The following is a 15,034-nucleotide window of genomic DNA, read 5'->3' on the forward strand; positions in this document are numbered from 1 at the left end:
ATGACAGCATGGCTGGAACTTTGAGGGTACTATGCTAAGTGAAAAATGTCACAGAAAGACAAATACTCTATGATTCACTTATATGTGGAATCTATAAAAGCCACGTTCATAGAAAGAGACTAATTTTTTAGTTGCCAGGGTCTGCATGGTGGGGGAAATGGGAAAATGTTGGTCAAAGGGTACAAACATCCAGCTATAAAATGAGTAATAAATTCTGGGTATCTATAAGCAGCATGGGGAATATAGCTAATAATACTGTACTATATACTTGCAAGTTGCTAAGAAAGTAAATCTTAAATGTTTTTACTGCATGATAAAAATTGTAATTAAGTGATGTGAAGGATATGTCAACTAACTTTATTGTGGTAATCATTCCACAATGTACACGCATCAAATCATCACATTACAAACCTTAAACTTACGCGTGTATCAGTTATATCTCAACAAATCTGGGAGAGAATTCTTTTCTTTATGCGTACTAGGAACATTCCCTGAATCCCATGTGGTGCATCCTGAGTGCCCCAAGTGAGTCTTTGTTAAATAAATGAATCAGTCACTCACAGGAAGACTTAAATGCCTGATGGCTTAAGATACCCTGCCGCCCATCCCCCTCCACACACACACCAATATACTTGACTTCAGTAGAGTGCAAAGCTTCAAATGCCAGAATTATGTTTCCAACCATACAGTTCCTCTGAAGTCCTATCATCTAGGTGTCATTTAACCATCTACGAAGTGATTTTCTCTGATCCTCTTTGGATCCCCATTTAGCTTACAAAAGCCAGAAATTTCAAACTACAGTGAATTTATGACAGAGCAATTAAGAAAATGTGCCATTCTTACAGCTTACAATTCAATTTTATAATAGAAATTCTGTTCATTCTCCCATCCTTCCTCTTACCACTCAAAATAACTGAAGTTAGAAGTCAATCCAATTCAATCCCTATAGCTAAGCAAGTGCTAAATCCATCACATAGCAGATGATTTTCTACTCTGTATCGAAATTATAAAATTGATTATTATACTATTCAAATAATAGATGATAAAGGAAACCTGCTTTAGCAGAGTTGGCTACATCGGCCAGCAAACCAGGTTTAAAAGGCAAATTCATTCAGAATAAAATGCTTTAAGATCCTGTTTTTAATGGGAAATTTTTCTTGGCTCTCCCAAATGTAAAAATATGCAATGCTTTACCAAGAACTCCTGTAATAATCATTAGATTATAATTTCCACCATACATAAGTTTTATTAGGCTGCATAAATAAGTTTGTCTTTTATAGGCTTGCACCGGCTTTCATTCTCAAAATTATTTTGGAAAATAAAGGCTGTATTGAATAATTTGAGTTTAGCCATGAAATGAATATGACAATTATTCTACTTCAACAGCATTTGGAATTAGTATTTAAATCAAATAGTCTATTTCCTCATTACCCAGTACACCCCTGTTCTCTCAAAAGCATGAGAAAATTCTGGAAGATAAGTAGTTCTTAAGAATAAGAAATGAAAAGAAAGAGGAGGTTGGAATAGTAAGAGAAATAGAAAATGAAGGGGATTTAAGAAATTAAGAAGATAATTAGAAAGTTATATTTGACTGATACATAAATATACGTTAATATATATATCAACTTTAGTTTTTATACACAAATTTAAAACCTTCTTTTAAAAGTGTCTTTTAGAGTGACTGGCCATTCCAATTTCCTGAGACTTGCTTCAGTGCTTGAAAGTCCTGGCAAATCCCTCAGTCCTTGGCTGACTGGGACAGTGGTCAACCTACTTTTAATTCATCTGTTGTTAATTATGTAGGAAAGGTGTCAGGGTTCGAAGCCGACAACCAAGAAAGAATTCTTGAGACGTCTTTGGTGCAAAAAGGCCGTTTTATTAAAGCACAGGATAGGACCCATGGGCAGAAAGAGCTGCACTGGGGTCATGACGAGTGGCCCATTATATCTTTCAAGCTGGGAGGGGGTTAGGGATAGCGTCAGTCTCTAAGGAATTTTGGAAGCAAGGTTTCCAGGACCTTGAGGGGGCTAGTTATTTTTGGGAAAAGGTCATTTACTACTGTCTAATAAAACCTGAGTCATGAGACCCTTCAGATGTATGTTGGTGGGTCATATGCTTGGGGGATGATTGCCAATATGTACCTTGGGGAATTTTTATATGTTAAAGTAGACTTACAGGGTCCCGGGGGTCAGGCTAAGACTGCCTTTTGCCCTTAGCAAAGTATTAACATCAAGGCAGCTGAGTCCCTAGAGGAATGCCACTGTGCCTATTTCAAGGACTTGTCAATGGGCTGTAGGTAGTAAGGAAATTTAATAATTTTTCTTCTGCTTTGTTTCCCACATCAGTTAAAGACCTATATTTTATCATTTTTCCTTCAATGATATGTTTAGAAAATATAACACACATACCTGAAATTTCTGGTTGCTCTGGACGTTCATGACGTTTCTCTCCCACTGACTTCGGAGCCCAGCTGTGTTTTGCCATAAATGCTGAATGGGACCACCACATGAAGTTTGAAGGCCAGCCATTAATTTTCCACTCATTTGGCTGGAGAAGTAATAAAATGTAACCTGTGAAAAATAAGTAATGTCCAAACAATTATAAAACAGAATTTCCCAAATGTGAAAAGTATTTAGAATGCTGTGTGCTAATAGCTAAATTGTGGAAGGAGCCGAGATGTCCTTCGACAGATGACTGGATTAAGATGTGGTCCATATATACAATGGAATATTACTCAGCCATCAGAGAGAACGATTACACAACATTTGCAGCAACATGGACGGGACTGGAGGAGATTATGCTAAGTGAAATAAGTCAAGCAGAGAAAGACAATTATCATATGGTTTCACTCATTTATGGAACATAAGAACTAGGAAGATCGGTAGGAGAAGGAAGGGAAGAATGAAGGGGGGGTAAACAGAAGGGGGAATGAACCATGAGAGACTGTGGACTCTGGGAAACAAACGGAGGGCTTCAAACAAACTGGGGGATTGGGATAGGCTGGTGATGGGTATTAAGGAGGGCACGTATTGCATGGTGCACTGGGTGTTATACACAAATAATGAATCATGGAACATTACATCAAAAACTAAGGATATACTGTATGGTGACTAACATAACATAATAAAAAATTATTATAAAAAAAAAAGAATGCTGTGTGTTTTCAAATACCTGACAGGTATGTTGGTTGTTCGTTGGAAGAAAAACTCTGCTTCTTAAATCTGAGGAAGTAGAATCCACTTTGGAGACCAGTGAGAGAAAGTGGGCTGTTGGCAACAATAGTCCACGTGTTACAATCAGAGCAATCCTTGGTAAACTTAATTAGTACATCAGGCAATAATAATGCAGGCCCATATCCACACTAGGTCAATATATTTCTGTTTCAAGAATGAAACATTTAACCACATCATTCACTTTTGCAAATGGTCTGACTGATGGTTTTACATCATTACATTCCCCAGTGAAATAGCTCATTGTGATTATACTCCCTGTAACACAATTATGGGCTGCAGTCCACGGCCTAATTTATCTCCTGTAACCTAGAAAGTTATAGCCCTGCAAAGATGGTATTCAGGGAAAATACTGTACTGGGATCGCCCACCAAATAAATGAAAAGTTCAAAGGAGATCATTGTTTGCCGTGATTTACTTTTGAAAGAATTGGATCGAAGAGTCCCAGCTTTCCGTGGGACCATGGAAAACAGCAATGCAGAGCCCTGATGCTTCCCAGCATGTTGCAGTGAAGACTCTGCCAGGGAACTGTTACTGTTTAGAAGGCTAGAACATACATGTGGCACATTCCTGGGCTTCCATAAATTTCCTACAATGCTTGACATGGTTATGGTGTATAACTGGGGAACTACTATGTTCTACTACTCTATTCGGTGTTTTGCTATTTGTCAAAAGGAATAAAAAAATGATGTTATTGGGGCGCCTGGGTGGCACAGCGGTTAAGCGTCTGCCTTCGGCTCAGGGCGTGATCCCGGCGTTATGGGATCGAGCCCCACATCAGGCTCTTCCGCTATGAGCCTGCTTCTTCCTCTCCCACTCCCCCTGCTTGTGTTCCCTCTCTCGCTGGCTGTCTCTATCTCTGTCGAATAAATAAATAAAATCTTTAAAAAAAAAAAAAAAAATGATGTTATTGATGATTATGATAACCTATCAACCAAGTTATTCCATGGTCGTTTAAAGCTCGGTTGGAAATCAAATTTAATTGTCACATCATTGAGAGAATAGTAAAATTATGAAACCTAAGAAGACTCTTCTTCCCATACATATTCCAAAACTGTACCTTAATTAAATAGAAAATAATGACATTAATGATTGTTATAAATATGGTCAGAGGCATAATTGAAATCCCTGCAATAAAAGAAGACCGTTCTGAGAATGTACTCCCTGGAATAATTATATAAACATAATTTAGATGAAGAGCTGGTATCACGGTAATACAGTGGACAATCGTTAGTTTGCTCTTGCTTCATGCTCAGAAGGTAACGCAAATGCTAAGCAAATGAATTTTGCTTAGCATATTATATATTATTATTTACATATTATATATTATTATTTAAATAAGTGTTATTGCAACAATATTAGTAGCAATAGAAATGAATAGTATTCAACTGGGTGGCTCAGTCAGTTAAGCATCAGACTTTGGATTTCAAGTCAGGTTCTGATCTCAGGGTTGTGAGATCAAGTCACGCATGAGACCTTAAGCTCGGTGTGGAATCTGTTTGAGGTTCTCTCCCTCCCTCTCCTTCTGCCCCTTCCCCCGCTCAAACTCTAAATAAATAAATAAATAAATAAATAAATAAATAAATAAATAAATAAATTTTAAAAAGGTAAAGTTTCATTTATTTTTAAAAAGATCTTTTTTATTTATTTGACAGAGAGAGATACACATATATAGAGAGAGAGCATAAGCAGGGGGAGTTGCAGGCAGAGGGAGAGGGAGAAGCAGGCTCCCCACTGAGCAGAGAGCCAGATGCAGGCTTGATCCCAGGACCCTGGGATGATGACCTGAGCCGAAGGAGACACTTAACTGACTGAGCCACCCAGGCGCCCAAAGGTAAAGTTTTAAATTCAGAAACAGCTTGCGATCTTTTGACATTTGTCTAGGAATAAATTTTATGGGTGAAAAAAAGTAGTGTTCAAAATGCACCCAATACTGACATCTGATATCTACCTTTAATTACCAACTTAGTGGCAATAGGAAGCATTTTTTTAAATGCACACTCAATTTTACCTTGCTCCCTATAGTGTGAATATAGACTTTCTTTAATTCACTGATGAAGATATTCCTTAGAGAAAAATACTGTCTTATGGAAAACTCCCTTTTGTTTTCCAAAACACTTAGGTCATCATGTCTATAAGTATACAGGAAAGAAGCACGTCCTTGGCAGCTTAAGTTTTTCCCACACACCCATTCCTTCATCCTACACCCCCTCTGACTGTTGCATCTAACCACTGAAAGCAGACTGAAGAAGCTGATAACCAAAAATGTACCCCATGTTTTCTGCACACACCCTACTTACCCCTGAAATAGCCTACTAACAATCATGTCGCACACACATACGCAAACATCATTGTCACCATTGTAAGTTTCCTATTAATCTCTACCATATTCATCTCATTTTGTTAATATGGTTCATAAATTCCCATTTTATGCCTGCATCCATAAAAGCAAGCACATACCATATCTTTAAAACATAATTCAAATAATCTCATGGTAAAGTGTTAACTACCAAAATGACAAAGTAAGAACAAGCAGTATGATTTTGTTGATAATGTTAAGTGTTTACATTAAAAGGCCTTTAAAGAATATTTTTTTCTCAATAGCTGTGTAAGCATTGGAATAAAATTCCAACATAAACCAAGATTGATGATCCAAAAAAAGGAAGTCTATAAAATATGAACGCAACAAAAAGCATGAATCAAGTCTAGAGGGCTAAATCCAACAACTTTGGCAGTGAATTCCACCAGCCTTGATCCCCCAGAAAGATAAGGTAGAATTTTCAGTCTTACTTTCTTCAACAATTGACAGGCAGCCTTGCATTTCCTCCATTTCCCAAGTTCTAAGTGATTAATAGGAATGAATGTGAGCAGAAGGAACATAAATCCTATTGCATGTTACAGAGCAACCAACTGGCTCAAAGGAACTTAAAAAATTTGAGTATTTTGACGGTGAGATAATATCAGTCCTCGAGAACTTTTCCCCAAAAATCAGGCTGCAGGAATGGATCATCATGACAAGGTCCAAGGCCTGAAGCAAAGGTTAAAATGTCAAAACTTTTGGAAAGGCAAAAGTGTGTTCATCGATGACAGAAATTAGCCTAAGTTCAGATAACAGAGGGGAAATAATAGTCTTTGATATAAACTTTTTCCAGTTGGTAATTTCTATTTATTAAATTCTGTTTCCATTAAATCATAAGTTTTGTCTCATACCCGCTCATTAAACTAACAAGCTCAACACAACCATGTAATATTTGCTAAAACTGTATCTCTTAAAGGACACTCTCAAGTAGTAATCTCTTAAAATTGTTGGCAACTTATAAATAAATGCAGCTGTATCAAATTAAGCATCCTTCAGTGATGAAGAGCTAGAGGAATCACTTTAGTGGATCGTAAAACTTGACCATAAACATGAGAGTAAGGTTAACAAAAATGCCAATGTAAAGACCTCTGAAAATTTACTCCTCTGTACAGGCAATGAAAAAAAAAAAAAAAAACCTGGCAAGTGAGTTTTATGGTTTTTGGTTGTTTTTTGTTTTTGTTTTTGTCTTTGTTTTTTTAAGTAGGCTCCACACCCAAAGTGGAGCCCAACACAGGGCTTGAACTCAGGACCCTGAGATCAAGACCTGAGCCAAAATCAAGAGTCAGATGCTCAACCAACTGAGCACCCCAGGAAGCCCTTATGGTTTTTTTAACTTGCCCTATTCCCATCGCCCACTTCCAGCTCCATAATAACTTTGAAAAATAGCGGCCCAGCATGACTGCTACAGCAATGAGCAGAAAACAGTTAGAGCTCTTTCAAAGCCTCATTACCAAATAATTGTCATTATTTGTCATGTCTGGTGTTTCCCCGAAAGACCCCACTTACAAGGCTCTCTGAAATTCACCACATTAATAACTTGCCCAGTGCAAAAAGCCTTCTTCTCATGAGCATTGGAGCCAGTTGGTTGCTCTGTAACATGCAATAGGATTTATGCTCCTTCTGCTCACATTCACTCCGATAAATCACTTATAATTTGGGAAATGGAGGATATGAGAGATAAATATTTTAATTTTATAGTTGCCTGAGGTAGCATATAACAGTTGGGGCTCAAATAGTCTAACCAAACAGCTGAAAGCAAACTCTGGGGAATGGGATGTTCCATAGGACGTGGCTTCGAAATACTCCTATTTTTCCTGCAGATCCAGATGGACACGTACTTGTACAGGGCTATGCACATGCTTTGGAAAGACTGGAAATGCCCTCAGCTCTCACCTCTGGCTGACTTTGAGGCTCTGTGAAAGCAGAAAGTTAAGACTAAGACAGAGTTGTCAACTGTCTTGTTCTGTTGAAGGCGACTCAACACATGCACAAAAGTCCCTCAACAAACGCTGGGTGATTTATTGATTCCAGCATTTAAGGAACTCTTTTTTCAATCATTAACTGACCATGAAGCTGACCACGCAGAGAATTCAGTGGCTACACATGACAAGAACAAAGACTACAGGGGCGCCTGGGTGGCACAGCGGTTAAGCACCTGCCTTCAGCTCAGGGCATGATCCCGGCGTTACGGGATCGAGCCCCACATCAGGCTCCTCCACTATGAGCCTGCTTCTTCCTCTCCCACTCCCCCTGCTTGTGTTCCCTCTCTCGCTGGCTGTCTCTATCTCTGTCAAATAAATAAATATAATCTTTAAAAAAAAAAAAAAGAACAAAGACTACAGAATTGGTCTAGAAAAGTCTCTAAACTATAAAACGACAACAAATTAAACAAACAAACAACGACAACAACAAGATGTGGCAGGTAGGAAATCAGGCTTTCAGATTTGCCATATTATATTGTTTTGAATGTCTGTATTTCCAAAGAAATTGTGAGACGTGTAAAGAAACAAGAAAATATGACCCATACAGAAGAAAAAAAACATTCAATAGAAAGTGTTTCTGAGGAAGCCAAAACATTGGACCTACTGGATAAAGACCTTAAGTCAGCTCTTTTAAATATTTCAAAGAGCCAATGGAAACCAAGTCTAAAGTACTAAAGAAACCATAGAATGATGTCTCACAAAATAGAGAGTATCAATGGAATATCGAGAACATCAAAAGATAGAAACTATAAAAATCAATAACTAATCATTATAACTGGTTGTTATAACTGATAAGAATAAAAAATTATAATTCCCTGTTGATGAGCATATAATGTATAAAGATGTACTTGGGACAGTAACATAGTAAAGTTGTGGAGAATGGAGATAGATAAGACAAATTTATTTCATATACTATTGCAATTAAGTTGGTATTAACCCAACCCAGACTGTTATCATCTCTAGAGCAACCACTAATAAAGTAATTCAAAAAAATACATAGTGAAAAAGCAAATTAACAGAATACACTACAAAATATCTATGTAACAGAAACAGTAATGGAGGAAAAGGGTAACAAAAAACACATGAGACACACAGCAAACAAACAGCAGGTGGCAGGTGTAAATCCCATCTTAGCAGTAGTTATGCTATTTGTAAATTGATTATTGTCTCCAATCAAAACTCTGAGTTCTACATCTCTGAGTTGTAGAAAAATATGATCCAACAACACAACTACCCAAAAAGGATGAATATAAAAGAATACAAAACCCACAACATACAAACAATAACCAAAGGAGAGCTGGGAATTCAGCGGAAAAAAGATTTAATGCACACACACAAAATTACTGGAGACAAATGAGTACAATTTATAATGATAAAAGAATCAACCCATCAAGAAAATATGATAATTATAAAGATATGCACTTCAAAGCAGAGCCCTAAAGAGTATGAAGCAAAAGCTAATAAAAGCAAAGTGAAAACAGACAACACAACAGTAATAGTCGGAGACTTTGGTACCCCACTTTTAAGAATGGACAGAACACTTAGAAGATCAGCAAGGAAACAAAAGACTTGAGCAACACAATATGCCTATTAGACCTAACAGACACATACAGAACACTCCATCCAAAGACAGAAAAATGCATATGTTTCTACAGTGCATGCAGAATATTCTCCAGTAAAGACCATACTTCAGGCCACAAACAAAGTCTCAATATATTTAATGAGATATGAATTAAACAAGTATTTTTCTACAGCCACAATGGAGTGATTTGAGTCAATAGCAGAAAGAAATGGAAATTTCCAAATCTGTGGAACTCTGTAACATACTCCTAAATAACCAATGAGTCAAAGGAGAAATCAGAATAAAAATTAGAAAATACATGAGATGGATGAAAATGAAGACACACTGTATCAAAATGCATGGGATGCAGTTAAATCAGTGCTTAGAAATAAAGTTGTGGGGGTGCCTGGGTGGCTCAGTTGGTTAAGTGTCTGCCTTAGCCTCAAGTCATGATCCCAGGGTCCTGGGACTGAGTGCCACATCAGGCTCCCCCGCTCAGTAGTGAGCCTGCTTCTCCCTCTCCCTTTCCCCACTTGCACTCTTTCTCTCTCCCTCAAATAAATAAATAAAATCTAAAAAAAGAAAAGGAAGGAAGGAAGGAAGGAAGGAAGGAAGGAAGGAAGGAAGGAAGGAAGGAAGAGAAAGAAAGAAAGAAAGAAAGAAAGAAAGAAAGAAAGAAAGAAAGAAGAAAGAAAGAGAAAGAAAGAAAGAAAGAAAGAAAGAAAGAAAGAAAGAAAGAAAGAAAGAAAGAAAGAAATGTATAGCTGTAAATTACTAAATTAAAAAAAGGAAAGTTTTTAAATCATAGTCTAACCTTCCACCTTAAAAAGCTTAAAAGAAGAGCAGATTAATACCAAAGCCAGCCAAGTTTTCATTTGATTTTAGAGCAGAGATAAATGAAATTAAAAAACAGACAAACAAAAGAAACAAACAAACTGAAAGTTGGTTCTTGGAAAGATCAACAAAATTAACAAAGCTTTTACTAAACTGACTAATAGAAAAAAAAAAAAAAGACCCAATTTGCTAAATGAAGAGTTAAACAAGGGCCAGAACTACCAACCTTACAGAAACAAAAACCTATAGGGTAATATTGCCAACAATTGCAAGCTAACGAATTGGATAACGTAGATGATATGACAAATTCCTAGAAAGACACAAACATTGACTCGGGACCAAAGCTGACTCAAGAAGAAATACAAAATCTGAATAAACTGTAACAGGTAAAGAGAATGAGTCTGTCAAAAAGCTTTCCACAAAGAAATTCTCAGTCACAGAAGGATTAACCACTGAATTCTATAAAACATTTAAAGAAGAATTAAAACCAATACTTTACAAACTCTCGCACAAAGTCAAAAAGGAGAGAACACTTCTCAATTCATTCTGTGAGTCTATTACCTTGATATCAAAACCAGACAAACTGTGTGACAAGAAGACTATAGATCGATAACTCTGATTAATATAAATGTAAAAATCCTAAACAAAATACAAGAAAGTCTCACCAAGCAAGATATAAAAGTGTTATTCACCATGACCAAGTAGAATTACGCTCAAGAATGCAAACATATGAAAACCAATCACTATAAAATGCCATATTGATCAGGTAAAGGCCAAAAATCACATGATCATCTCAATAGATGCAGAAAACACATGTGACAAATTCTCATGATGAAAAACATTCAACATATTAGTCACAGAAGGGAACATGCTTACCTGACAAATGACTTCTACAACAAACCCTCACCTGACATCATACCCGACGGTAAAAGATTGAAAATGTTCCCCCTAATGGTAATAAGATAAGGATACCTGTTATTACCACTTCTATTCAAAATTCCACCAGGGTTTCTAGCCAATTAGATAAGGAAATGAAATGAAAGGCATCCAGAATGGAAACGAAAGTAAAACTATCTCTATTTGCAAATGACACGATCTTGTATATAGAAGGTCCTAAGGAACCGTGTGATTACATTGGGCTTACTTCAACAGTCCAGGTTAAATTTATTTTAAGGTCAGCTGATTCATAACCACAGTACATCTATAAAATCCTTTCACAAAAGTACCTAGATTTGCATTGATTGAATAACCAGGGGGCGGGAATCTCGGGGGGGGGGGGCGGTACATCTTCAGAATTCTTCCTACCACAATTAGGTAGGCATTATTTGGTTTTCTTGTTCCACTTGCTACATTTAAGGTGTTGACCAGTCTGTGAAGCTTAAACTAGTTGAGTCTTTGTAAAGCCTTCCTTGACTAATTCAGTTGTAGCACATACTGAATCAATGTATCTACTCATCAGGTTGCCAGAATTCATTTGCAAAGAACTGAAATCCACTGGGTCTTTTCCAGCTGCTTTAATTGGTAATATTGCCTGGCCACATTCATTTGGGAGAATCTCAGTCTACTGGCTATTTGGCTGTGGTTCCAAAGATATATTCTTGAAAAAAAAAAAAAGATATATTCTTTGAAATTTGTATTATATTTATTTTAATACACTATTATTTGATTTTACGTATTTTTGTTGAGTATGGATTTTTTTCACTTGTGGCTGAATTAATTTGAAGAATATATACCCATATAAATTTTACAAATAAAAAGCCATCTGCCTGTAAAGAATAAAATTCCTGCCAGAAGAAAAACAAATGACATATATGAAAACATTTCTGTATTTATAAAGATAAATTATAGAATGTATTATTACTTAGCTCAAATGCATGGAATAATAAATTTCTGTATTTCTACAGAGAAATTATAGAATGTATTATTATTTAGCTCAAATCCTTGGAATAATAATACTTACTTTAAAAGATTTGACAGCTCTACTATTTTTGTTATATGGAAAACTTTCATTGATGTCCTATCAGTTAAGTCAAATAATCATCTAAGTTGTCAACTCTGATTCCCTGACTGATGTATTATTCTGAATTTGAAATAAAAGAAATGGGAAAATAAACAGATATTGTATTATCTAATAAGAAATAGGCATCAGTTTTGTTCAGGAATTATGAAAACTTCAGGTAAGCGCACTAATTTAAAATGCACACATGTGGACACACACCAAGGACCTTGATATTATTAGCTTGACAATCAAAGAATTTGTGGAAGAAATAAAGCTCTCTGCAAAACACTACTTGAGGCAGAATGAATCATTAAGCACCAAATATGTATGCCTTTGAAATTCTTTGTGCAAAACCTCAGCCACTGCCATACATCCATCAACATCTCTCATTTCTGCGGCCTGGTTGGACAGCAGCAGAAACAGGATTGTCAAGTATGAAGGAGTTGGATGGAGGAGGGAAAAGAGAGAAGGCAATGGTCCTGATGAACAAAATCAGGAACCTTTGGGCGCCATAACTCTTGACATTCCAAATACACATTTGGCCTACTCTCCATTAGAATTAGAGCAGATTGTTCTATCACTACCTGGGCACACCAGTATCTCTTGGTCCTTCTGTGGTTCTTTCAGTCTTAAATATCGTCTCTTACTTCCCCATCCACTGAAATACCACTTATCATTCAAGCCCTTTCTCAAGTCTTATCTTAAAGTGAGGGTTTCAGAGGGGACGGGGGTGGGGAGCTGGGCTAGCCCAGTGATGGGTATTAAGGAAGGCACATATTGCAATGAGCGCTGGGTGTTATATGCAAACAATGAAGCATGGAACACGACATCAAAAACCAATGAAATACTGTATGGTGACAAACATAACATCATAAAAATAAATAAATAAATAAATAAATAAATAAATAAATAAATAAATAAATAAATAAAACAATGACATCAGTTTCCATTTGGAGTGGGTCAGAATTTGCCTGTATCCACAGAGTAGTATGCTCAGACTAACATTGCAGCACTTCTAAAATTTCCCCTGTATTATAATTCATTGTGTTATTGTCAAGAGTGCTTTTCAAAGAGATCATATAATCTGCAGCATATATCGTAATAGTCTTTCTGATATTTACAGCATTTATCATGATGCCTTACACACACGAGGGTTACTAAAAGCTTTTGAATTGAAATTCACAATTGTCACCACCATATATAAATACATGTACATAGATATATAAAAGAAAATTTTCACACTTAATTATTTTTTCACTTTAAAAATAGTGCTGCTACAATATTGAAAATGGCACAAGTAGAACAATATTCTGAATTTCATTTCACAAATACAAATTTTGTTTGTATTTTTATTGTAAGGCACAGGCTGACCTACTGTAATAATATCTCCTCCTTCATTGAAAATTCGGATGAATTTTGAAATAACAGCATAATAAAGCTGATGGTTACACAGAATCAGAGTATACATCAAGGTACACCTCACCTGTGTTTGCTACAAAAGTGACCACTAACCACAAAAATCAAGATAACTTATCTGTTAGTTCTTGCAGGAGGAATTTGATCCTTTACTCATGCATCCCCAATAGTGCATATTGTTGAATGCAAAAATGCTCAATTAATGTTTACTGAACAGACAAGACTGCAAATTATGGCTCAAAGACAAATCCCATCTGCCACCTGATTTCGTATGGCCTGTAAGCTAAGGGTTTTTACATGTGTAAATGGTTGAAAAACTTCAAGAGAATAATATTTGCTGACATGTGAAAATTATATAAATTATAAATTCCAGTACAGCAATAAAGTTTTATTGTAACACACCCATGCTCAATCTTTATGTATTGTCTATGACTACTTCCATAGCATAAGACAGAGTTGAGTAGCTGGGACATAAACTGTATGATCTAAAAAGCCAAAACTATTTACTATCCTGTCCTTGAAGGAAAAAATTTGCAGATTCTTGGAATAGAAAATGTATAAGGTTTATGCCTCCATCACTAGATGGTGAGTTCCCTGGGAACAAGACCTTTGTTCTTCTTCATTCTTATATCCGCAGATTCTCGAAAAATACGTGGAGCAATGTAAAAGCTCAGTAAGTTTTTGAAATAATAAATATATAAAAGAATAAATGAACATTAATTCTCAATGATATCAAAATAAACAGATATTAAGACTATAAAGGCTGCAAAAACTTGATCTAGAAAGTGAGTGTGAGATCCTTCTTTTCCAGTTTTTGTCTTTTGCTGTTTCTTATTTGTAAAATAATAACAACTCACTGTCTAAATCATGCAGCTTGGGGCGCCTGGGTGGCACAGCGGTTAAGCGTCTGCCTTCGGCTCAGGGTGTGATCCCGGCGTTATGGGATCGAGCCCCACATCAGGCTCTTCTGCTATGAGCCTGCTTCTTCCTCTCCGACTCCCCCTGCTTGTGTTCCCTCTCTCACTGGCTGTCTCTATCTCTGTCCAATAAAGAAATAAAATCTTTTAAAAAAATAAATAAATAAAAAATAAATCATGCAGCTTGCCAAGTATCTAGAAATGCATTGTGGTTCCTAGAGCCTATCGAGAAGGGCAGCATGGAGCAGTTTAGGGCACGCTTGTATGAGGATGCCCAGTGATAAATATAACACTTATACAGAAAAACCTAAAAGTTAAGACCTCAGGATGCTTTCAAGAAAAACCAAAGAGGCATATTTTTATGGGAACAGAAACTTGGAGAAAGGGATCAGAACATGTTAGATTCCTTCAGGCTTTGCCTGAGGTTAGGCTTCAGTTGTAGCTGGTGTGTGTGGCTAAAATTCTGATAGAAAAGCTGCTGTCTCCTTGGCCAGAAGAATCGAAGAAAGGGAGCTAGGACAGCCAGGTACACCATAAATAAAGGGAAGAATTCTAGAAAGAAGAGAGCCAGAAGAGGTGGCTTATATTCTATGAATAAACTACCCAAATCTCCGGCCGCAATTAAAACATGCATGTGTAGGCAGGGGGCACGTCTAGTAAAGGTTAAAAGAACTGACTCTATATTTGAATTTCTGCCCACAACAAACAAAACAGAGTTTTCAACTTGCGTCTAAGC

General features: G+C 36.6%; 1 protein-coding gene across 1 annotated transcript in view; it reads right to left on the reverse strand.

The window, feature by feature from the left end:
• MALRD1 (MAM and LDL receptor class A domain containing 1) overlaps positions 1-15,034 on the reverse strand; it is a 731,799-nt gene that overhangs the window by 697,638 nt on the left and 19,127 nt on the right. The window contains exons 3-4 of the mRNA XM_057304733.1: positions 3,172-3,266; positions 2,409-2,570 (exon numbers count right to left, since the gene is read on the reverse strand). Of these exons, the coding sequence (XP_057160716.1) occupies positions 2,409-2,570; positions 3,172-3,266 (257 nt within the window). The remainder of the gene's footprint in view (positions 1-2,408; positions 2,571-3,171; positions 3,267-15,034) is intronic.

Source organism: Ursus arctos, unplaced genomic scaffold (assembly GCF_023065955.2).
Source record: "Ursus arctos isolate Adak ecotype North America unplaced genomic scaffold, UrsArc2.0 scaffold_30, whole genome shotgun sequence".
Classification (NCBI taxonomy): Eukaryota; Metazoa; Chordata; class Mammalia; order Carnivora; family Ursidae; genus Ursus; species Ursus arctos.